This window comes from Choloepus didactylus, chromosome 4 (genome assembly GCF_015220235.1).
Source record: "Choloepus didactylus isolate mChoDid1 chromosome 4, mChoDid1.pri, whole genome shotgun sequence".
Lineage (NCBI taxonomy): Eukaryota > Metazoa > Chordata > Mammalia > Pilosa > Megalonychidae > Choloepus > Choloepus didactylus.
The window spans coordinates 113,273,372-113,299,411 of NC_051310.1; the positions used below are offsets into that span (position 1 = coordinate 113,273,372).

Below are 26,040 nucleotides of genomic sequence, written 5' to 3' on the forward strand. Positions count from 1 at the left end.
GTGTTGTTGGTGCTGTCCACACTGAATGTGGAGCGTGTGTCTGAGTGGTTAGGGAGGCAGGGCGGCTTTAATAATCAAACCTCCCAGGTGTTCCTGGAGAGTTAAGGCTGTTGCAAGAGTCTAAACCTTCATTTCAGTCTCGCCACAGATTGTCTCTGCCACTGATCCACATGCCTTGGTATTGACGTATGGACCCTGGGATTTCCGAGTGGGTCCCTCTTCCAAGCCGTGCCCTTCTAGGACCTCTGCTGAGGGAAGGCTATGCTATGTCACAAGTGCATGCTGTCCCTCAAGGTAAGCCCTGAGCTGCCGGGCCATGCAGAGGCATTCCCAGCCTGCTGTAAAGATGGCTGAATGGGGTGTGTTAATTTCCCCCTTTTCACACAGCTCTGCCTTCCCAGCTCTGCGACAATTAGCTGTGGGTACGCGAAAGGCTATTGTCCACGCCCAACACTGTGGCATGTGCGCGTGCCGCTGGAAACACTTCCTGTCACACTGGGTTTCTTGGTGTGGCTCTGGGCTATGGCCCCAGCGCCGGGCAGGAGCATTCCCAGCCCGCCAGGAAAATGGCTGCAAGGCGTGGTTTTTTGCCCCTTTTGGCTCACCCCTGCCTTCATCACTCCGAGACAAGCAGCAGCAGGTGCACAGAGGACTATCTTCTACGCCAGATATTGAGGCATTCGCACAGCCCATTCCTGCCGCGCTTCACTTTGCGGTTCTTGCTGCCATATCTGCAGCCGCTTTTGGGTTTTTTTAAAAAAGAACTAGTCCACCTCCAAACGCCAACTCTCGGTTTCCCCACACTGCAGCATGGCTGCTGGATATTCAGCAGCTTACTCACTCGTTTCAGAGCGCAGACTCACGGTTTCACCAAGTTCACGGTCCCTGTGGATTTACAGACCTTGTCCAGCTGGTGTATTGCTGGAACTGGTGTTTTGGGTCACTTTCTGGCTTTTATCTAGTATTTTTCATGGAGGTTTTTTTTGCCCTGTTTCTCCTAGCTGCCATCTTAGGTTCTCCTTCAGCCTCTTAACCACTAAATTAACTGCTTTGGAAATGCCAGGGCTGAATGAGGCCTCCACTTCCCAAACCTGGTAGCCTGGGGAGCTTATTAGAAATATAGATTATCTGGACCAACTGAATTAGAATTTCTGGGGCTGGAAGTCAGGAATCTGTATTTTAGCTTGCTAACAAGTGCTCCTAATACATCTATCTGCAGACCAGTGTTTGGGAACCATGGACTGACTCCAGGCACTCTAAAGGCATTGATTCTGAGGGTCCTGATAGGCACCCAACCAAACTATAGCAAAGTGCCGGTCCAGTGCCTTGAGCAAATGACCTGGGCTGGGTGCTCAAGGAGTGAGTGTGTTATCTGTAACAAACTTCATAATATAGGCAACTCCCAAAGTTCAGTGATTCTTAGTCACCTGGAGGCTTTTAAAAACATTGAGACCCAAGGTCCCCACTCCAGATATTCTGATTTAATTGGTTGAGAATAAGACCTGGGCAGTTTTTAAGCTTCCCCAAATTATTCTAATATGCAACCAGGATTGAGAACCTCTGATGAAGAAGTCAAATGCTAATATTAGGTGAGGACTGTGTTTTGAACTGCGAATGAGGAGACCCAAGATCTTAGTCTGAAATAATTGCTACCCTGCCCTTCCTCCCTCTGTTAGGGAGAAAGGCTTCCTAGAGGGGATGACAAATCATTTACATCAGTAGGTATGGGAATATCTGTCCAGCCTGCTCCCTCTTCTCTTGAGAACTGCCACCCCTAATAGCCCCAGCTGAATGGCTGGCTCCCTTAGAATCAAGGCACCCCATCCCTCCCTGGCTGCAGCTGACTGGAGCACAGCTGGATACACACAGGACATGTAGCCTGGGTTGAAAAGATTCTTTCCTTTCTGAGACTGGGAGCCAGTCACTGGTTCCCCTCTGTGGACTGGAGGACTGGGGTGGTAGTTCTTACAGCATGTGACAGTTCACAACACATTCCCACATACATTCTCTCACTTATACTAGGGTGGTAAGGTGATTTAACCCATCTCATGAGGTATTTGTATTACAGTGATTTTCAGAGAAAGGGCAATGTTTACCACAAAGAATGAATCTCAAAAAGACTGCAGACCTTCAGGGAGGAAGTATTCTTAGCCCACAAGTCCTTCCCTGGGCCTCTCAAATTCCTGCACCTTACAGTGGGCAGCCAGGCTAGGTGCTTACCTGACTGTCAGGATCCTCCTGACCTCCTCTGGTGTCTGGAGCAGGGGCTGCTGTGACCACAGGGAGCTCGGCTGCCTCCTCCACTTTAAAGGATAAACATGGCATAGGTCAGAAGAGTGCACTTAGGTTCTGAGAGTGCCTGGCAGAGACCCTGGCTACAGGCCTACTGGACTTGCCTACTTTAGAGTCTAGAAGGTTTGGGGGAATTTCTCGTTGGAAGGAAAAGTAAAATGACGCAATGCAAACTGTTTTTTGCCCCATCCACTGAGATATCTGCAGATGAGAGGACAGCTTAGAAGAAGCCATCCTTGTTACCCCTGTATTCACAAACATTGCCATCCTGGCCAGTGTCACAAGGGTCCTGTGAACAGCTTGGGCAACTGAGCAGAGAGAGGGCAACTCTCCCAGCCCTCAAGGTCTGACTCCTTCCCCTACCAACTTCATGGAAGGGACCCTGATGATTTCAAAGGCAGCAGCTATGAAGCCTTGGCACAGAATTGGTAGGGAAGGAGACTTGGAAAGTCGGGAGAGCTGGGTTTATATACTGGTTCTCTCACTTCTTAGCTGTGTGGCTTAGGGCAAGTCCTTGACCTCTCTGAGCCTCGATTTCCTATAGAATGGGAACAATGAATGCTGCTCTGCTCCCTTTGGAGGTTGTCAGGTAAACCAGGCAAATCTGGTGCACTGTGCAGAGCTCACATGGCAGTAGCTCTCCCACTCTCCTCCAGTCCCAATGCCCCACAGAGACACTGGACTTCTGTGTCACTAGACCCTTGGTTTGGTTACCCTTCCTCACTGAGCCACTGTCCCTCACCGGGGTTGCGGGTCTCAGGCTGGTCACTAGCAGCACCGTCCTTGTGTAGAAGTGGCAGGAAGGAGAAAGGATGTGCCCATCCCCAATAGGGTCTCATTTGGGAGGAGAGTTACAAAAAAGAAGTGAGATTTCAACAACCCCATGGCCTGCCCTTAGAGGAAGGGGTATAAGGCCACCCTCAGGCAGCAAGTTGTATCAGGAAGGAAGCACAGTGGAAGGAAAAGGCTGGGGAAGCAGTGGCGTGCAGGGCTGCATGGGGCAGGGTGGACACACCAGCATGAGAATTTGACTGGCTCAGAGGAGCCCAGAGGCGTGCCTCAGTCTCCAGCCTCAGCTGGCAGCTGCTTCCAGGCCAGGCTCGCTGCTGACAGGAAGGAGGGGGCAGCAGGAGAAAACCCACTGGTCCAGACAGCCTCTCACCTGCTGGTTTGCTTTCTGCTTTGGTCTGGGGTTTGGCTCTGGCCTCCTGATTCAAGTTCTCTCCCTCCTTGTCCTTGGAGGGATGTGCTGTGAATGAGAAAGGAAATACATCTCACCTAGGGCCATGAGATTGACCCTGCCATAGCCTTTCAGTTAGGATGGTCAGCTAAGAAGCCAGAGCAGATGTGGTTGGGTGGGAAGGGCCTGGCCTGGGAGTTGGGATGACTGGATTCTGGTCCTACTAGACATGGTCATGGCGCCTAATTCCCAAACTTTTGTTTTAAATTCTCTGCACTGTCACTAAGTGGCTGTGACCCTGGGCAAGTCACTTCTCCCTCTCTGTTTCCTCTCTGGTAAAATGACACGGTGGGACCCAAAGGCAGCAAATAGGATTTATTTCCTTTATCAGCTCAACCAATGGCTGCTTGAGTGCTGAATTGAGAAAGATTCTGACCCAAGCCCAGTAGGAAAGTACCATGATTGACCAGTGACATCTGCAATAGACAGGGAATGGAGAAATCATGGCAGGAAGACATATAGCTGACATCCCTGGACTACATTATCTGTAAGGTCCTTTGCAGCTTAGACTTTCTATGAATCCACTAGAAACTTCTGCTGTGGCTCTAAGGGAGGGGCTACTCTTGGCCCATGTTCATGCACCTTCCCTCTCCAGTAGAAAAGGGGAAACAGCTGATCCTTCATCCCCCTGCCATACCCTTCTTGACCCCAGGCACCTGCAGGCAAGCAGGGCCTCCTTCCAGAAGCCCCACACACAGAATGTCTGCTGGAGGCCTGCATAGCCATATGCGCAGAATGGAGGTGTTGATTTCCAGGCCCCAAAAATGGGAGGGCAACAATTTTTCAATGAGACTATGCACCAGACAGCATGCAAAATGCTAATGTCAAGGTAGGAAAGGAAGGCAGGACAGAGAATGAGATCCAGGGGCTCATGAGGGTCCTCCTCACAGCTGTGTACCTAGAGGGGTTGGGAGTGCTGGACATAAAGGGTAGCTATGGCATCTATTCTGGATTCTAGCCTGACTTGGCCTGGTGAGCACTGAGTGACCTTGGGAAGCCTGAGTCTTCAGTGTCTGTGTCTTCTCTCTAAAAGGGCAGCACCATAACATACTTAGAGCATTGCTGTGAGGGTTCATGAGACAAAATAAATAAAAATGCTTTCATTGCCACAAAGTGCTAGCCTCATCCATATTGTTTTGTTAGCACAGATTCTGGAGCTAGACGGCCTGAGTTTGAATCCTAGTTCTGCCACTTGCTAAATGCAGATCTGGCTGTATGATTCCTTAACTTCTCTGTACCTTGTTAGGAGTAAATGAATTTATACACGAAGATGCTTAAAACAGTGCTTGGCACCTAGAAAGCCTTAAATAAGCTTTAGCTGTAACAATGACAACACTGATGATGGTGCACTGACAATGATAATTAAGTGCAGCTGTCCTGCCCAGGAAGCAACCCTGCAATGATCAGACTCAATGTTCCAGAGGCTCTGAATTGGTAGGGACCCTGAAGATCACCCGGTCCTTAATACACTGCAGAAACTGAGACGGTGCAATCTGGGAAGCTGGGTGCATTGAAGCCTGTGCCTGGATCTATCCCTGGCAGAGAGGATTGGCAGAAACAGATCATTGGGTCTGGAATTCCCTCCTGTCAAACTGTCTCCTAAACTCTCAAAGTTGCTGCAGCTGCCTCCATCTTGCTCCATCCTACAGAGCCCCCACTGTGTAGGTGTGTTCCCTGGAAGTGTCCTGGGTGGGACTGCCCAGAAGGTCCTCATCAGAATGGAGACATCAGGAAGCTGGCACTCCACTGCCTCCCCCATCCAGGCAACCCCCTTGGCATGAGCCAAACACATCAGTCTTCTGCCAAGCAATGTGTAGCTGTTACCAAGGACTCCTCTGGTTCCAGTCCTGGGAGTTGAGAATATCTGTGGACTGCTGACAGGAGGGGCTGGCAAGAGAAACCAAGGTCCCCCCTTTCCCTCACACACTCTAGCCTCTCATTTTCCACGCCACTGAAAAAGGAGGTAAGCTTCAGTCTCTGCCTCTCTCTCTCTCTCTCTCTCTCTCTCTTTCTCTCTCTCTCTCTCTCTCTCTCACACACACACACACACACACACATACATACACAAATCCCAGAGAAAAAGCCCCTTCACATGGTAGGAGAGAGTTTAGTTCACAGGAAGCTTCACTGACCAGCTCTGCAGAAGTTGGAACACCTGGAAAGGGTGGAAGCATCTGGACAGACATTTGGAAACAGCATATGGAAACAACTGTGTATCCAGAAAGTCTTGGGAACAAGGGGCTGCATCACACCCCTGCAGGTCCCAGCTCCTCCTTGACAGAGTCTCAGGGATGGAAGCAGTGGTGGGTTCTGCATCTCAGAGCATATCAGCACAGCATTCACACCAAGGTCCATTCCATGCCAGCCCCTCACATATACAAATGTCCCAAACATTCCCTGGGATGGCTCTGTTGCTGGCTCCCCCAGAGCCTGTTTCCTCACAAGGCCTCTCCAGGCCAGCTCTCAGCATGGCTGGATCATCTCCTTAGTATCAATCTCCTCTGACCTCAGCCCAGCCTGGACATCACATAATCCTGTTAGCCAAGTAGGCCAGCTAGAGGCTGTTGGTCGTGGAAGTTCCCCAGGCAGGGGAGCCCTGAGGTGCCCTTAGGGGAAGGTCCTTATCTTTAGGACTTTTCCAGAGTCAATGATTCCCCAGGGAATGGTGCAGCATGGCCCAGAGATACAGCTTCTTTCACTGGGCCCAGGCCCGGTGTGCCCACAGTACTCATTGTCCATAGTCTTCAGGGTGCTAGACTCAGTTCTTGAGACCCAAGGGTTACCCTCTGTCTGGAGCTGCCCCTTGGGCATGGCCTCCCTCACAATGTCTGCCAAGGCTCACCTTGAGGAATTTCTAAAGGTTCAATTACCTTCTCTTTGACTGCTTTTCCCAGCATGACAGACTTGTTTTAAACACCCAACAACCCAATACTGTGTCTGAAGAGGACATTTCAGGGCTTGAGGAAAATTCTGAGCCCCCCAAATTTTTCCCTGAACCAGAAAAGTCAATCAGGGTGCTCCCCAGGGCTCATGGGTCAGTGTCCAGTGTCATATTCAGCTTAGTCCTCAGCCTCCTGCACTCTGACTCCTTGGCTTCTACCCAAAGGCCAAACTTTCCTTGAGGGAACTCCCGCCCACACTCTCAGTTCTTCCCCCAGAGACCCAGAGAGGAAGGGGCCAAAGGAAAGCAGGAAGGTACCTGAGGGACCCATTTAGGGGACTGAGAAGCATGTTGGGGGAGGCAGAAGGCAGGACTTGATCAGGTGGGATAGTGGCAATCTCGGCTGCTCCCAATCATTTGTCAAAGTGGGACATCAGCCCCCACTGCACTCTGGACCCTGTCTTCCCACTCACCATCCCACAACTGATGGAGCCTCACGTGGTCCTGGCAGCTCCCTGGGTGTCCTTTGGGATTCCTGGCTGGGGAGGGGTTAGCAGGCTTCCTAGGACTCCAGAGCTGAATACACAGCAAGGGCAGTTCACGTGGAGCTTCTGGGCTGTGCAGGCAGCCAGGGCCAAGCGGCCTAGTGGGAGACTGTTGGGGGATGCTGGAGTCAGCCTGAGGGCAGCAGGCTTGTCATGGAGACCATTAAGGACAGCCTCAGCTTAGACCAGGGCAGGGCTCATTAGCAACCCTTCATTTTACAGGGAGGGACACTGAGGCTGGGAAGTAGCAGGAGGTAGAACTAAGGCCTGAGCCACAGTGCTCCTTAATACAGGCTGCTGTGATGTGTCTTGGTAAGTCTCTGTTGTCTTTGCCTCTGCCGTCTCCCAGATTGCCTGACTTTCACCACCCACTCTTACCTCTACTAATTCTCTTTCCACCCCAACCCTCACTCCACTGCCTCTCAGATTTGCAGGTCTCGCTTCTTCCCCAACTGCAGGAGGGAAGGAGTGGACAGGGTCGACCAAGCAGGTCTGGGGCTTACCTTTCCCCAGAGGGTCCAGGCTGTGGAGCATGAGCTGGTAGATGGTGCTGCGGATGGTGCTGTTGTGTAGAGAGGCAGAGCTGCTCCCTCGGGTCAGCACAGATGGGAGCTGGGCAAGGGGAGAGCCAAGCAGTTCTCAGTGGGCCCCTCCCCAGGCCCAGAGAGAAGCCCACTCCCAGGCCTCATGAACCCTGCCTCCCTCCCACAGAGATCAGAGAGAAAGCCCAAAAGCCTTCTCCTGACCTCCCTCTTCTTTCACCTCAAACCAGGAGAGTTACACTGCTTTCTTTCTCAACTGAGAACAAACAGTGTGGATTGAAGTATACCACACCATCAAGGGCTTGTAGTTCCCTACACGTCCACCCACACAGAAACACTTGTGCACGCACCATGGACCCATCTGAGAGTGACCCGCTGCACATGGGCACCACCCTTTATAGGCAGCTGAGAGCATTATCACACTTATCGTTGCCCCAGCCCCACAAGGTAAGCAAAGTTATGATCCCATTTTACAGAAAAGGAAATAAAAGCTCTGAAGCCAGGGAGCTTACAAAGGTTCACGTGAGGAATAAATGAGAGTCAAGACCAACACCCAGGTCTTCTGATTGTATCCAAGTGCTCAGGGACCTTAACACACACATACACACACACAATCTGTACTGTTCAGATACAGATGGACTGTACTGACACACACTTATTCATAGTGACAGATACAGACATATCTGATTTCCAAGGGAACATCTAAAGACAAACACTTGGTTCCCACCATCCCCCCCACCCAAAACTTCTTCCCATCCCTCCCTCCCCTCCTCTCGCTGCCCCATCTCCCTGAATCTGAACTCTTCCGCCATCTAGAGGCTGTCATAACACAGTACCTCACGAAAGGCCTAGGGATATTCTTTGGATTGGGGGAGGTTTCAGGCTGTAGTGGGGTGACCCAGCATCTCCTCTCAAAAGGTCCCCATAATTCCTCTCAGACTCCCCACAGGTCACAGACATCTAAGACAGTTTTTCAGAAGCCTCAGATCCCCCTCTCCAGTGCCCGTCCTCTCTTTTTTCTAGTACTGGAGCATTCCAACCCATTAGTAATTAGGCTTTTAGATCATACAATGTCAGGGCTATAGAGATGGACTTGAGTTCATCTAGTCCAAACAGTCATTTTACAGATACAGCCAGACAAGAACAGGGACCTGCCCCGGATCACCCAGCAAGCTAATGGCAGAGCAAGCAGTGACATCCCACCTTGCTCCCAAACTAGCACCTCCCAGAAGGCTGAATGGAGGTGGAGGCAGGAGTCCCTCTGACACAGGAGCCCTCCTTCCCCAGTTCACCCTGGCAGCGCTCCCAGGAGCTTCCCAGGCCTGATCACAGCGCCCTGGGTCTGTGGCCATCTGCTGAGACCCTGGCAGTGTCCCCACTGGGTGGACTCCATACAGCACCCACCTTCAACTTCTTGTTGTCCTGCTGCTCATCCACCACAGCAGCCCCATCGCACGGCTGCAAACAGGGACAGGAGTCACCGGATGTTGAGGAGAGACCCTCACTCTTTCTCCCTACTTCCCTCTGTCTCCAGGGAAGCCCTCAGGTTGGAATACACCCGGAGATAATCTGGTCTCAGAAAATGTTTTAATATGTCCAACCCCCCAGACTAAACTTTCACAATTTGACTTCAGGCTGTGCAAAGGATTCCCATTTAAATGTGTCTACATGATACGATCCCATAACACCGACTGTCTTTCAGTCCTTCACACGAGCTGTGCCCCTTAACCCACCTCCAAACCCTCATCACAGGGTTCCTCCTCCCCCACTTGCAATTCTCTTTCCCTCACTCCTCATACTTTAGGTCTCCAGTTAAATGTCACTTCCTCTGGGAAGCTAAGATGCCCTTAAAATTCTCTTTTATAGACTTCTGTTCTTTTCCTTCAAAGCACTTTCCCCAATTTTTTTGCATGTTAATAAACATACAAATAAACTGACTGCCCTACTAGCATCTTGAAGGCAGACTGTCTATTTCATTCACTGCTGCATGCCCCCCACTTAGCAAGGGTTCAAGAACTATTTGTTGAATGGATGAATGAATGAATGAACCATCCTATAAATACACCTAATCTATTCCAACTTCTGTTCTCTTGTTCATGCCTTTACCCCTACCTTCTCCATCCCTCCCTCTACCCAAATCCCATCCATCTTTCAGAAAATTCAGGGTGAATTCTTGTATAAAGGTTTCTGAAGGGACCCTGGTACTTTCAAACTGCACTGGCACACCTTTTCCTTGAAAGATGTGTAACAACAGTGAGCAGTTTGTGACAACAAAATCGATAAGTGCTAGCTTCCTGGGGAAACTGTAGGGCAGCCAGCTGGGAAACGAGACAGCCCTAGAAAATACAAGATGAAGAGTCATCAAGCCCATAGTATTTTCCATCTGGACCACTTGCATTTACTGCCTTGTGATACCATTTGCACTGTTCTTGTTTTCATTGTTGTTGTTGTTTAGTATCATGACTTATCTTTTCACAAGCATGAATCATCTACCCAGCTAGACTCCACTTTTTTTTTTTTTTTTTTTGCCATGCAATGAACTTAAGATGCAGCCATCTCTGTTCCCCTAACCTGTAACACAGTTTATTGTACACAGAGGTGCTCAGTAAAGGTGAGCTGAATGAGTAAATACTCCAAAGTGGCTTCTAGTGCTGGCTCTAGGCAGTGGGGTCACTAATGGTTGTCCCTAGTCATTGTCTTCACCTTTCCATTGCCTCTCCCACACCACCAACCTCCATGGCCAGAACCAGAGCTGGACTTGCTACACCTCCGTTGTCTGTTCATCTCAGAAAACAGAAAATACTGCCCACGCCAGGGCTACCCCCTATCCATCGAATTTATTCATTCATCCAGTTCTTATTTACTGAGCCTCTGCTATGTACAAGGAATTGTGCCAGTGGCTGTAGGGGTACAAAGATGTTTAGGGCATGGATTCTATGTCTAAAAAGGAACAGAGACCAGTGAATATACAGCCACATGACAAAGGAGAACATGGGTCGTAAAAGGAGAGAAGTGGATAAAGGTGCTGTGCAAAGACAGGCAAGGAAGACTTCTTGAAGTAGGCAGAATTTGAGTAAGCTTTGAAGGATAGGGGGAGTTTGGATGCTTGGATACACATTTGTCAAATAAATGAACATACTAATGAATGAAACAGAGTAGAAATAACCAATCTGAATATAAAGAGGACACTGTGGATTTCCTGAACAAATCCTGTCAACTCTTTCATGACTCACCTTGTAAGTTTACTGGGATATAGAAGGCCCAGCCCTATTCCTATTGACCTAGCCATCTCGCTATTTATCATCTCCAACCCCCTATTAATGACCCAATGAGTTCTCTGGAAGCAAAGAACTGGGAGGGGCCAGTCTACCCTTGGAAATGGCTGATTCTTTTCAAAGAGAGGCAGGATAGATCCATGTTTACCCCATGGTGTTTGCCCTTGATGATTTCTCTGCCTTTCAGATAATTCTCTATCGGTTCATTGTTCATTCCACTTATTAATAATGTCTTCTAACCTCAATAGTACCTCTAACTTTCTGAAGCCCTTTCACATCCATTTTCTCATTCAGTACTAACTCCATGAAATAGCTGAGGCTAGAAACAGGTGAAATTAATTTCAAGGGCTCCCTAGCCACACGTAGCTAGTGGCTATCATACTGGACAGTGCAGCTATGGTCTCTTCATACTCTCATTCCCCTGGCCTCTGCACATGCCTAGAAGACCTACTACCCCATCTTCAATCAGCAAACTCCTACTTGTCCTTCACTATTTAGCTAAGCATCACCTCCCCTAGGAAGCCTTCCCTGATTCTCTGATTTATTGAGATGTCCCCTCTCTGCAGTATTAAATCCTCAGCATTCACCCATATCATTACACTATCATATGACATTGTAACTAAACCCAGATCAACTCCAGCTCTTCCACTAGGCTGTGTTCTTTGAGGGCTGGGACTGTGCCTGACTTATCACCATATCCCCAGTCTCTGCAAAGTGCCTCATAAAAAAAGGTATTCAATACATGTTTACCAGAGGAATGAATGCTGGAGTTCTTCAAGGTTTAATCCTAGACCCTCTTATCTTCTACCCACACTCTGTTTCACAGTAGCATCAGCCCTTGACTTTAACTCCATATATTTGTTGGCGACTCTAAAGTTTATATTTCCAGACCAGACCTTGTTCCTAAGCTTCAGGCCCATTTGTGCACATCCTGAACATATCCACTTGGAGATGACCTAGGCACTCAAACTTACCATTTCATACCATGAACTCTCGATTCTCCAGAAACTGGTTCTTCCTTGAGTCTTCCCTTCTCAGTGGATGGCACCGCCATCCTCCCTGCCGCTTGGCAGCCTCCTTCCTTTACTTTCCTCTCTCTCATCCCCCACATCCACTTCACTACCAAGTCCAGTTGGTTCTGTCTTCAAATTCTCTCTCAAATATATGCATGTATCTCCCTCTCCACTGCCACCACCAACCCTCAACTGAATGCCCACCACAGCCTCCTAACTGAACTCCCTGCTTCCACTCTTGCATACTTACAATTCATTCTTTACACAACAGTTAGGGAGTAATCTTTAAAATATATGACTCTCATTATGTTATTTCCTCATTGTCATTCAAATAAAATCCAAACTCCCTATCTGATACCCAGGGCCTGCCTGAATTAGCTCCCACCCTCACCTCCAGCCTTATCCTGTACCATACTCTCCCTTACTCACTAGCCGCACTGGCCTCCATTCTTTCCTCTAACATGCCAAACTCCTTTCCACCTCAGAGCCTTTGCAAATGCTGTTCCCTCTTCCAGCAACACTCTTCCCCATGGAACATGGAGTGGTTTCCCGTCTGATTCTGCAGATCTCCACTCAGACTTCTCCTCCAAGAGGCCTCCCCAGTCCTCCCTCCCAAAAGGGACACCCCCAACAGCTGTTCTCCATCACATGCACTGCTTATATCTTCACAACACTGTCACACTCTGAAATTATCTTCTTAATTTCACTTGTTTATCATCTAGATGCCCTTTCACCCACACTAAAAAAATGTTCTGTTGGTTTTATATTCCCAATTTATCCCAGTGGTAAAGCATCAAGAAATCATGCTGTTCTTTATGAAACACTGAGATACCTAATTTCATATTTAATGCCATCATATGCACTAGGAGAAAATATTACTGTGTTGTATGAATGCTTTGTAAAATCTCAACTACAAGCATACACCCATCCATGAAAACAACAGGCCATCGGAATAGGCATGATCAGATGTTTCAGTTTTTATGTTAATGTTTGTTTCTTATTCATTCATTTTGTCATCTGCTAGCAACCGCTAGCAGGTGAACACTGACAGCTTAAGAAAACAAGAAAATTGTATGAGGAAAAGAAACCTTGAAATTGAAAATTCTACTCATCATATTTTCCTGACAATTGGGGAAAGGTGACTATTGTTCAAGGGGCTCTGTGGCAGCACAGTTTATCCATCACTGACTCCCTGGAGTCTCACTGGGCTGGGCCCATAGTAGTAGGAAAGGCCTGGTGGGTGCCTCCTGTCCACAGCCTCCTGCCTCCACAGCAGGCACAAGCCACTTGGGGGGGGGGGGGAATCCCTCAGGGAAGAAAATGATGCATCTAGGAAAGAATAACAGAGTTTTCCCAGGAGTTTCACGTTCTGAGGTATTCTTGGGGGCAGAATGTGGGTATGAGTTTCCAAGGGGGCCCAGACCATTCTCATTCCCTGCCTGCCAACCCATTTTGCCATTGGTGCTCCATGGGGCTGTCGCACCAATCATGCATCTCATGGAAATGGCTCCTTCCTCCTGGCTAACCTTACAGCCTCTCATTTTTGTCTTAAACATGCTCTTAAGAAGGGTTTCTTCTCCATCGAATACATATAAGGCGTTTCAGCCAGGCTAGCACCTCTGCTTTCCTGTTTGCTTTTTATGACTATGCATAGTCAAGGTAGGCTAGATATTCTTCATTTTTGACCAGAAGAAATACACTGAGAGTTTCAAAACCACATATAAAGTTTCAGACAGAGATAAGTTAGATTGTAATTGAAAACTATAAAAAAATATTTAAACATCTCCTTATTGGGGTCATAAAAGATACACATAAGCCAATACATGTCAGTTTGACAATGTCATCTGAAATATTTTTACATTAGGTCGTGTATGCACGTGTTTGGTTTGGTTTGGTGTGTGTGTGTGTGTGTGTGTCTGTTAAAGCCAGTGTCAAAAGACAGATTCTGAAATTGTTACTATATGTCTATGTCTAATACTAAGTCTCTTTTTTTTTTTTTTTTCTGGAAATACTCTGAAGTAAATTCTGATTAGAATTACTCTCCAAAACCTTTATCCTGGTTTTAGACACTCAGAACAGAATAAAAGGTAAGGTGAAAGGTCCTTGCATCAGAAACTCCACAGATATTGGCTAGATGAATATTGAATGAGTAAATGAATCATTTTTGCTGCTTTTATATCTCCATAAAATTCAGATGTTCAGGTAGGAGAACAACTGCAAGTTATGTTGTTCTTTATAAAATAACATGTGGCCATTCCCAATCATTTTTGGCCATTCCCAGTGATTTTTTGTCAGTCAGCTGCTTTCACACGGCAGAGATGAGTGGTTGCAACAGAGACCATATGGCCCAAATATTTATTATCTGGCCTTGTACAGAAAAAGTTTACCGACACCTGCACTAGTTCATCCCAATCATTTTAGAGATGACCGATCTAAGGCCTGGCTCAAAGGCAAAGTGATTTTGTAGCACTTCTCACAGTGTTCCCGTTATTACATTACTTTTGCCTATGCTTGTTTCTTCTGCTGGAAGGGCACAATCTTTTTATTTCCCATGCTTTTCACTTAAGTACTTAATCATAAAGGTTTGATAAATTGTGTTGACTTGCTCAGAGTAACAGGGATAGTTAGCAGCTGGACCTGGGTTAAAACCCAGATGCACTGATTCATCAATCAGTGGTAGGACCAGCCACTAGCTATGTAACTTCTGCTGAGTTAATTATCCTGAACCTCAGTTTCCTCATCTGCAAAATGGAGATAATCTATTCCTCAAAGATTTTTTTATGAGAAATTGTTGAGATAATGTAAATAAGGATAGGCCCTCCATTAGTATGGGTTTTTTCCTCCACTCCTTTCTTTCCAAGCTGGGGTCCCTGAATTGTTAGGGGTTCCTGAGAAAACTGAACCAAATACTTATGGAGCTCCTTATAGATGCAAGGAGACACTAGGCTAGGTTCTTAAGATAGTTTCCCCATTTAGTGATGATGATGAGCCTGATGTTGTGGTCACTCCTGGATCCACACTTCACCCAGAGGTTGACAATAGAAGAAGTGAGAGGTCCAGGTGTCTTTCCTGGTCCTGTTTCCAAGGAGATGGTTCACACCACCTCCCATTTCTCTCCCCTGCTTTGACCTGAACAGCTATGTCTCTGACCACCCTACCCCAATCCCTGCTTCTAGTCTCCCTACCTTTCTGCCTGGTTTTGCCCCACTTCTTTTCTGACTTACTCATATTTGGAGCTGTGGTTGACTGAAGCATGTGAACCAGTAAGTACATGTGCCCCATGCGGTCCTGGAGTGAGTGTTCTGAGTGAGGTGTGCTCATTTTCATAGTTAAAGTAAAATAATTTACAGAGGTGAGGATAGACCCTTAAATTAAACCACAAAAATCTAACAGCAACATAGCTTCCTAGATCAAAGATTAAATGTTTAGACTATTGCTTCATGAATTCCAAACAGTATGCCTTACCCTCAGCCTGTCAGTGAAGTACAAAACCATTTCTCTCCCTCCAACAAGATGACAGGTCTTGGCCAGCCAAACATAGACATAAAGACACAAGCAAAGGCAGTTCCCTCTCTTCTGCTATAAGAAACCTGGGGTGAAACTCCAAATCCACAATTCTTAAAACCATTTTTAAATAGCTATAGTTTTTAAGTTATTTGGACTAATTTTTTGACTGCAGTTGTTAGTGGCAGAAGTCTTCATGACAGGTACTAATTTTAGAAAGACAGATTTAATTTCAAGTATAAAAAGCCAAGTATAGCCAATTCAATATGCTTTTTTTAAAAATATGATGCTGTTGATTAAAAATCTTACTGAATCTGTTTCAACCAATAGGTAAGAACAGAGTTATAATCAGCACCATGCTTACTGGTTGGCAAAGAGCTACTACTAAAATCCTGATGAATCACTTAAATAGGTTACAGATTCTCTTTTGAAATCATGATTATGCTTCATTTGCTTGGCAAGCTTTGCTTTCATGGTCTAGCTCTGATGAATTTGAAAATTCAGAATTTGTCGAGTTTAAATAAAAGTGGAATAACTAAGGACTGGGAAGCAAGTCAGAGGCATTTTGAAAGCTGCTGGCCATATGTATGCAAAGGTGTTAGACATTTTCCTCAGAGGGCCGTACCAGGGTTTCGTGGCCACCTTCTAACAAGGCCTGCCCTGAGAACGTCATTAGGAGGGAAACTCCTGTTTCCTCATATTAAATCGCATCACACTCTGAGACTCCCTTTCTTTTCTAAGCCCCTGGTTCTGTGGAGCAGTGGTCTGATAGGAAACAGCACTGAATAGGGAATCAGGAAATGGGCTCTCACTCCAGCTCCATCACCTGCTGGCTCTGTGACCCTCAGCAGGACAGTTTTCTTTGCTGGGCCATCAGCAGATGAGGAAATTGAAACTCTCTTGACCAGATCAGACTAATAACCATTGTGCTGGGTCCTGCCAGAACCAAACACACTTGGATGTGGGACATAATCATAGAATGTTAGAGCTGGACAAGACCTTTATATGATTAGATGGACTCTGTCATTTCCCCAGAGAGGGAAAGGAACCTATCGAAGGTCACACAGCTAATTGGAGGCAGAATCAGATTAAAACCCAGGTTGCCTGACTCAACTCCATATTCTAGCAAGAGCACCAAGTGATCTCAAAAGCTCTAATGGGAGTACGTTTCTTCTCCCTGGAATCCTGTATTCCCCAGACATGCTGTTGAGTTCTGAGTCCACCCTGTCCACTCATCAAAACTGCTCTGTATTAAGTAGTTAAGTCCTTCTACTCTTTGCACACAAAATTCTGCTCATACCAGTGGCTTCTCTGAGACCTGAAGTGGGCGGGCTGTGAATCAACCCTGGCCCAAACTCGCCCATTAGGAGCAGGAGTGAAATGGGGTCTATATTCCCAAGGTTACCCTCACTTCAGATTCTCAAGGAGCAAAATACTTGGAATGAATTTCTCAGGGATCACTTCCCCAATTTAACCTCATCTTCCAGGTTATGGAATCCTCCAATGAATTTAGCAGGAAGGGCCTTAAAGAGGGCAGGGAATTTCGTTGAAAGGAACTTCTGGGCTGGGAGAAAGTCCCAGGATGAGTGGAATTCCCATCTTCCCCAACATTTAAAAACAAACAAACAACAAGAAGCAAACAAAAAAGCCTCTCCCTTCTCAGACTATCCAAGCTACCCACACCCTCCAAAGCTGGAATGTGAACAAACAGGATTAAATGAAAGTGAGGGTGTTAGATAAATCTTAAATGCCATGCACATGGAAGAGATTATCATTTTTCTCCTTTCTGATAAATCCTTGGACATTCTCCAAAACCCAGTTGAAATGTCATTTCCAAAGACCCAGTCAGAACAACAGGGGTTCAAATCCTGGCTCCACCCTGTTTGCTGAGTGAACTCCAGTAAGTGGTTTAACTTCTTTAGGCCTCAGTTTCCTCTTCTGCAGATAGGGGATCATAATAATAACCATTTTGTAGGGTGATTGGGGGCTGAACCAAGGTCACACTTGCAAGCCCCAGCACAGTGCCCCACAAAGAGTAGGTTCTCCATAAATGCTGAATAAATAGCAAGGGAACCAGAAGAACCCATCTCTTGAGGTCAAACTCAGCACTTTCCATTCTTCAGTGCCTGGTTTCCTCCTACCCCTTCATCCCAAAGGGGCTAGAGAAGCCTGAGCCAGCCTATCCTTACCTTGCTGAGGTCCCCCATGGCCATGACCTTGGCCATCGGCCTCCGGCTGAGCTGCTCCTTCACCCAGAGCTCGAACTGCTTGTTCCACTTCATGGTGAACACATAGAGGGCATAGGCCAGCAGCAGCAGCAAGCTCTCCCACCAGGCAATGAGGCTGTCCAGAAAAAAGAGGATGAGCATCATCAGGTCAAAGATGTAGAAGGAAATGTCACGGAACAAGGGCCACCAGGTGAGGTTGAGGATCTCCCGGGAGCAGAGGGCACAGGTGCCAATGACAAAGAGGATGTTGAACACAGCAGAGCCCACAATGGTGCCAATGCCCACGTTGCTGTGGGAGATGAAGACGCCAATGAGGGAGGTGAAGAGCTCAGGTGCAGAGCCTCCAGCGGCCATGAAGGTGGCACCTGCCACATCCTCAGAGATCTGTAGCTTGTCCGTAATGACGCCCAGGGCTGGGACAAAGTACTCATCACACACGATGGCCAAGGCCACAAATACATACATCATGCCAAAGACATGCAGCACCACCCAGCCCTGCTGCCGCTCCTCCACACTGAACAAGTCCGGAGGATACTCTGCCTTGGGGTGGAGGTCTGGCCAGCTGGGAAGCAGTGCTGAGGGGCTGGGACTGGATTCCTCAGGTAGCAGGGTGATGGTCAAGCTAGGGGAGTGAGTGGTGGGCACGGCTGGGGCTGGCTCCACAACCACACAGTGATGGACCTGGGTGGTTGCATTTTCCCTGAACCTGGAGGTTGCCGAGGTGGTGGGTGCCGTAGAAGGTTTTGTCACCAGTCCCCGAAAGGTGGCTGAGGATATTGGTGCACTGGTTCTGAGGGAGGGATTCCTAACAGCAGTTTCTGCTGGGCTGCTGGCTATCCTGGTGGTGACCATCACTTGCCTCTCAGAGATGGTTGGGGTGTGCCCCAGGCCTGTTCCCTGGGGAGTTGTTAGGTTCTTCCTCCCCACTGATCTCCAGGAGTTGGTTGAGTTGTTGTTTTCCACTTGTCTGGGGGAGGTCAAGGTGTTCTTTTCTGCTATGCTTTTTGGAGAAGTCAAGTTATTTGTTTCTACTTTATTTGTAAGGGAAGTTGGGGTATTATCAGCTATCCCCTTGAGAGGAGTTGGGGTATTTTCCACCACAATTCTCTTGTGGGGGCTGGTCTCTACTCTTTTGTAGGTAGCCATAACTTCACTTTCTTTCACTGTTGTTCTGGAGGTGATCACATGGCTTGTTTTCACTGTCATGAGTGTGAATGGAGCATAATTTTCTACTATTTTACCAGGTGGGGATGGAGTATATTTCTTCACCTTTCCCCTTGCTTGAGTTGGGTGGTAGCTCTTCTTTTCTCTCCTGGGTGTTGCTGAGGTGTAATTCTTTACTGTTTGTCTACCTGAAGTTTGAGTGTTGTGATTCAGTCCTCTTCTGGGTGTGGTTGGGGGGATTTCCTTTACTCTCTCTGTGCCTTCTGCTGCTGTTGGGCTGTAGTCATTCTTGCGTGTTGTTGCAGTGATGTTGGCTGTTCTTCTGGATGTGCTGGGGATGTACTTCATTGTTAGGCTAGGTGTTGCTTCATCCCTGCCCTCTATGCCTTGGGGCACCAGCATCTCACCCTCCATTTTGGAGCTAGCTTTTGGAGGGTCACTGCTCACCATCACCATCTCTTCATTGGGGAGGTCCCGGCTGGTCAGTTTTATAGGGTGTTGGGAAGAGACTGCTGCCCACAGTGAGGGGAGGCCCCAGGGGCTCCTCAGTTGCTGGTAGGTAGAACCAATAAGCAACATTCCCAATAGGAAGAGGAGGCGACTCCAACGAAGCCGCTTTGGTCGGAGTAACCGCCTCTCCTGCACCCCCATCCTTATCAATTTTCTCATGGTGGCCTGTTGTGTCTGGTTACAGCAGGTCTCTCATTCTGTCCATGGAAAGATGGGAGCTGCTCTGGGATTTGGGTTGGTGATCAGGGAAGATTTTGCCATGAAGCCCAGCCAGGGGGTATCCACAAACCTAAAGGGAAAAAACAAAGAGGTTATTTGCCCTTAAGAGGAGAGTGGGTGCTCCTCAGGTGCTGGTAGGTAGAACCAATAAGCAACATTCCCAATAGGAAGAGAAGGTAACTCCTCATGGGAAAGAAGTGAGGACCAAAGCCCCTTTGTGGTGGGGGCAGTTGTCTCTGCTGGAACAAAACTACCCCCTCCTCCTGCTCTAGAAGGCAGTGCTTGCTCTTCAGAGAAAAGTGAACCAAGCGGTCCTCCGTGCTATTAGCCCTTTCCATGTACGCATATCAGCAGTCCAGGTTCTTAGGTTGGGCCCCAGGTGCTCTATAGGGCTCTCCCAGTCCTCCTGGGCTCCCTAAAATAAAAAAAAAGTTCTGCCACTACTCTTCAGGCTCTAAGCCTGAGTTTCTGGGAGCTCAGTCACCAGTATTTTGTGCCCCAGGTCACAGATCTCATTTTATCAAAGCCAGGAAGGAGGTAGAGAAGCATGAGTTAAAGCTTTAGATCAAAAGAGGCAGAAGTTGAAGGCATTGCCAAAGACATCAAGGCTCCCCATGCCTTTTTGGATTGACCTAATACGATAATGCTACCATATCAACCAGAGAGGGCAAAGCTTGAAAGTTAATGTCATGGAATTTTCCAGACAGTGTGATGTGCTGGGAGGAACATGAGCAATGCAGTCAAAGGCCTGTATTCCCAGCTCTGCTGCGTACAGCTGTGTCACCCTGAACAGGCTAAGTCTTGGTGCCTTGTCTGTGAAATGCTCATGATAACATGTATGTTGATTATGCAAAAAAAGACACAACTGGGGAAAGGAAACTGAGGGTCAGCGGTCAAAGGGAGACTTTTCACACTACATCCTATTGTTCAATTTGAGCTTTTTATCATGTGCATGTTATAATATCTTAACTTTAAATTTAATTTTAAAACACACATAATTACAATACCTATGTCACCAGAATGTTAGGAGAGCAAAAACACATAAGGCCAGTGAAAAGCACTGTACAGAATCAAGTGCCACACAGGGGTTCATTTTACACAGACAGGAGGGAAGAAGATGAAAGGCCCTCAGGGAACCCTCATTTTATAAAAAAGACATTGAGGCCCACCCCAAGTGAATGTCTAATAAATTCTCTAATAAAACTATAATAAGACCAAAACTAGAAATTATTGGTTTGTATATGATGATAATATATTAGAAGTAACCTGAGTTACTTATAGACTCTTAGGTTGTTCAAGGGAGAAGGAATTGCAGACACAGTCAAGTGCACCTCCTTATTTGAGACACGAAGCAATGAGGTCCAGAGAGAAGTGACCTGCTCACAGTCACACAGCTAGAGGGTAGCAGAGCAGTCTCCTCATTCCCCAATCTTCCTGGCACACCAAACTAATTAGATATACAAATACAATGTCTTAAAAAGCAAGAGAGGGACCAGCAGAAGGGGAGGTTCAGAAGTAATTTCCTTCTTTGTCCTTGATTCCTATAATTTTCTTTCCACCCTCTCCCTACAGCTACCCTGCCCCCGCCATGAATTCAGCACCTTGTAGCAAGCACCCTTGAATCTCTTTCTGATGTGTCTGTGTTATGTAACAGAGCTGAGCTGAGCCCTCCTACTTAGTCACACCAATTACCTTCAAACCTCGACATCTGGTTTCTTCTCAGTTCTGGAAACTTGTCAGAATCCAGGGTCTCAAAGGGTGGATGTGAAGCTGGCCAACAGGGAACTCCCCATTCTCTTCCCCCTGCTCCCCTACAGAATCCTAATTCAAGGCAGGGTCGGGTGTGAAGGGCATATCAGGGGAAGAATATCCAATCCCAGCTAATACCCGCCTCCCTTAAGAAGCTTATCAGGGCTTGTGCAAATTCTGGGTCCCCGTGCCTCTGACAGAGCCTGAGGGGGTGGACCTTCCACCTGGGAGCCCCCTAGAGTCTATGGGGAGTGGGTGAACTTCTCAAACTTGTTTCTAAGCTGTGGGGATGGGAGGTGGTCCAAGCTTTCCACGCTCAGGAGGCGGGAATACTTGGATTTGGAAGGTGCTCTGAGGGAAGAGAGAATGCGTCTGAGGTTTAAGAGATCAGAAAACCTAGGTTAGCATCTAGGCTGTGCTTGCTACGTATTAGCTGTGTGATTCTAAACATAATCGAAATGTAAGAATAGAAATAACAATACCCGTCCTACCTATTTGTAGGGAGGATATGAGAATCAAAATTAAAAGGAGGGGGAAAAGTACTTTGCAAACTTTAAAGTATTTCATACATGGAATATATTATTAGGCCTAAGGGAAATCCCAGAGCAGGCTGGGACTTCCCAAGATTGGGAAGAGGAGGGGAGCTGCCTCTCTGAATCTCCTGTGCCTCTAGCCCATGACTTGGAGCTGATCAAAGTGGGAGTGGGAGGTAGTAGGGGTCTGTAGAGTCTACCTACTGACCTGGAAATCACTTCAAACAATCAGCTAATTCTGCTGATGTTTACCAATTGCTCCCTCCACTCTGTTTCTCCCAGTGTACATGGATAGCCTGGTGCTTTGGGCTACCTTCATCTGAAATAGCAGGTAATCCTTCAGCAGCCTCAACCCTGCCCCGCTTCACCCTAAGGTGTCTGGAAACAGTAGGAGGGTGTCTGGCTTCTCTGCTGAAGCTCACAGCAGAGGCTCCCACCCTGCGGACGAGCTATTTTCATCTCTGGGTATTCTGAGGTCACTCTAGATGTTGGAAGCCTGGGGAGGGGAACTTCATGCTGCTCCAGGCAGAACCAGATCTAGTTCCTTCCCTACTCATGCCAACTGTCTAAGGTTAATCTGGCCCAGAAAAATGGAAAAAGGAACACAATTCAGGAGGTAGAATTATAAGTAAACTTTTTTTTTCTGGAATAATTCCTCTACTGTTATAATGTTATTTCTGCAATATAAAAAAAGCAGGGGAGAAGAGACTTCCCAGAAAAGAGACTCCTTTCTCTCATAACTGTTGCCAAGGAGTTTCTTCTAGTGTCTAACCTAAACCCTGCCTCTTGGGGGTGAATGCACTTTCTTCTGTCTTGTTCTCATGGGGTTGTGGCACGTTTTAAAATTCAACAGGACAGAAGCTTTGAACAACCAGCAAGAATGGCAGAAACATCTTTCTCAAAGTTTCAGAAAAATAGTTAAAGGACTACAATAACGGCAAGCACCAAATCAAGAAAAATCTGTTTAAAAGCCAGAGGATCTCGTGGTGCCCTGGCTGGTCCCTCTCCCATCCCTCACCAGCTTGGGGCAGAGCTGCACCACATTCCCAGTGCAGATCCCTGGTCCTAATTCCAAAGGGAGCAAAATAACTCTCATGCTTATACTGGGAGCATACATATCTGGCCCTATCTTTCGGGTGGTGGCCTGAGCAACTCACCAGAACTCACTATGTATGTAGAGGGCAGCTCCAAGAGCTCTCCTATGGAATGCTGACAGAGGGCAGCCAAGTTGTAGTGCTGGGGGCAAGAGATTGCTAGGTGTAGGAAATACAGTGCCGTGCCCAGGACCATGAGGAAACTGTTTTCTGTTTCCCAAGGAAGAGGGGACATTTGTATCCGTGCAAATGCAAGAATTCCTAGGGCGACAGGCACATGTGCAAGACATAAGCATACACAGAAAGGATCAGGGAGGCCCCTATGCTTTGGCCCAGAAATATTCTCTAAACTCATTGTATGGAAAAACACTGAAGGAGAGCACTTACATAGGTCAATCAGCAAAGACAGGGAAAATGTTATCTTTATTTCCTTCTTCTTTATTTTGGTTAGGTCCTGGCATTCAAGGAAAGCTCTCACATAATACTAGCTGGATATGAGTTTAAGTAATAGACACCTCAGATTCTAAATTTCAGCGATAACACACTAAAATATCAAAATGTCCAGGTTTCAACAAAAAGTTAGAAAACATACAAAGAAACAGGAAGTGATGGCCCAGGCAAAGGAAAAGATTGAAGCATTAAAAACCATCAATGAGGAGGATCAGACCTGGGACATTCCAGACAAAGACTTTAAAAAATGGTCTTAAATATGCTCAAAGAGTTAAGGGGAAACATGACAGAGAACTAAAGGAAATCAGGAAAATGACAGATGAACACAAAGAGAATATTAATAAAGAGATGGAAGTTATGAAAGGAACTAAATAGAGCTGAAGACCAAAGTAACAGAAATGAAAAATTTCTTACAGGAATTCAACAGCAGCTTGGAGCTGGCAGAAGAAACTATCAGTGAACTTGAAGATAAGACCATTGAAATCATCCAATCTGAGGAATGTAAACAGGAAAGAATGAAGAAAAGTGACCAGAGCCTGAGGAATTTGTGTGACACCATCAAGAGCACCAATATATTCATTGTGGGAGTCCCCAAGGAGAAGATCAAGAGAAAGGGGCAGAGAGATTATTCAAGGAAATAATGGCTGAAAACTTCCCAAATTTAATGAAAGACATGAATGTACACATCCAAGACACTCAACAAACTCAAAACAGGATAAACCCCAATACAACACAGCATATTATAATCAAACTGTTAAATGCCAAAGATGAAGAAAGAATTCTGAAAGCTGCAAGAGAGAAGTAACATATAACATATAAGGGGGCCTCAATAAGGTTAAGTGTCACTTTCTCATCAGAACCCATGGAGGCAGGAAGGCAGTGGGATGATATATTTAAGTACTGAAAGAAAAAAGACACTGACAACCAAGAATTCTATATCCAACAAAACTGTTTTAAAAAACGAGAGAGTGGGGGTGACGTTATCAACACAGTGACATAAACAGCAACTGAAAACGTCTCTCCTGAGAGTCAATGAAAAAAAAAACGGACAATTCTGAATCATTTGAAACTCTGGAGGAGGATATAGACTGGATAAGGACCCTGCAAATGCCAAATTGAAAAAGAGAAGAAATATCAGAAATGTAAACTTCCTCATATAGACTGTGGTGGTGAACGCATAGCTATGTGATTATACCAGGAACCACTGATTGTTTACTTAGGAGGGAATGTATGGTGTGTGAATAAAAATGTTTAAAAAATAAACAGAGGGATACAAGTGCTGGAGAAAATGTGGAGACAGAAATGTACCTAATCACTGTCATTGGGGAAGTAGAATGGTGCAGCCCATTTGGAGGGCAGTGTGTTGGTTCCACAGGAAGCTAAGAATGGGGCTGCCATATGGTCCTGCCACCCAGTTACTGGGTATATACTTGGAAGAACTGAGAGCAGGGACACAAATGGACATTTGCACACTGGTGTTTATGGTGGCAGTATTCATGATTTGCAATGGATGGAGGTGGCCTAAGGGTACATTGACTGAGAAACCAAATGGTGGACTGTAGTGTATACATACAACAGAATACTGAGCGGCTACAAGAAGGAATGAAATTGTGAGGTATGCAACTAGGTGAATGGACCTTGAGGACAGTAGGTTGAGTGAAATAAACCAGAAATGAAAAGACAAACATTGTAACACCTCACTAATAAGGACTAACTATAATGTGCACTGAGAATTTAATCTGAGAGCATAAATTATCAGGGGAAGGCTTATAGTTCCTAGATTGTAACAGCAGTTACATCTATTCCTGAGTTGTAATGGTTATTCCTAAATTCTGAGATGCTGAGCTCTTTGCGTATAACCTGGTCGGTCCCTGGAATTTCAGGTATCTGTGTGACACCTGAGACTCAGAGCCAGAGTTCAGCAGCTATGAATGTCAGCTTTACGCCATACAGCAAAGGTTAAAGAGGCTGAAAAAGAGATCAAACTTGATTAGATATATGAACAAAATGGACTTGGTTAAGACTAAGGTAAATCAGACTAAAGTGTAAAGGACGATACTGACTTTGTTTTAAAACTTCAACTTCTGTGTGAGATCAAAGGAAGAGATGTTTATTCAGTGAAAATCTATATTTTCTGTACCTATATAATTTAACTTGTATGGTCAGTTTACTCAAACGCCATAATTACAGGAATTATGAATAGGGAGTGAAATCTGGCTGGATTGTTCAGGTTAGTGTGAAGCCTTGATACATCCCAGAATAATTCCAGCAGAGAATAAAAATGTATTTGCAAAGCCCCCCGAGGACTGGGGGAAAATGTGGAAATATTAAACTTCCTCACCTGGGGAATTACTGATATTTTTCACAAGCATTGGGGACTACCAATTTAGAACGCCAAGCACTTGATCTTGGGGCTTGCCCATATGAAGCTTGTTACTGCAAAGAGAGGCTAAGCCTACTTATAATTGTGCTTAAGAGTCACCCCCAAAGAACCTCTTTTGTTGCTCATATGTGGCTTATCTCTCTAAGCCAACTCTTTAAGTAAACTCACTGCCCTCCTCCCTACATGGGACATGACTCCCAGGGATGAACCTGGTCCCAGCACTGTGGGATTGAGAAAGCCTTCTTGACCAAGAGAGGAAAGAGAAATGAAACAAAATAAAGCTTCGGTGGCTGAGAGATTTTAAATGGAGTTGAGAGGTAATTATAGAGGTTATTCTTATGCATTATATAGATATCCCTTTGTAGTTTCTAGTGTAATGGAATAGCTAGAAGGAAATACCTGAAACTGTTGAACTGCA

The 26,040-nt window shown here is 46.4% G+C and overlaps 1 protein-coding gene across 2 annotated transcripts in view; it reads right to left on the minus strand.

Annotated features, from left to right (window-relative positions):
- Positions 1-26,040, minus strand: part of SLC24A1 (solute carrier family 24 member 1) — a 58,891-nt gene that overhangs the window by 12,002 nt on the left and 20,849 nt on the right. The window contains exons 3-7 of one of the 2 annotated variants that reach the window (XM_037833655.1): positions 17,482-19,483; positions 8,905-8,958; positions 7,462-7,570; positions 3,455-3,541; positions 2,221-2,303 (exon numbers count right to left, since the gene is read on the minus strand). In XM_037833655.1, the coding sequence (XP_037689583.1) occupies positions 2,221-2,303; positions 3,455-3,541; positions 7,462-7,570; positions 8,905-8,958; positions 17,482-19,353 (2,205 nt within the window). In that variant the 5' untranslated portion in view covers positions 19,354-19,483. The remainder of the gene's footprint in view (positions 1-2,220; positions 2,304-3,454; positions 3,542-7,461; positions 7,571-8,904; positions 8,959-17,481; positions 19,484-26,040) is intronic. The other variant, XM_037833656.1, reaches the window with a different exon arrangement.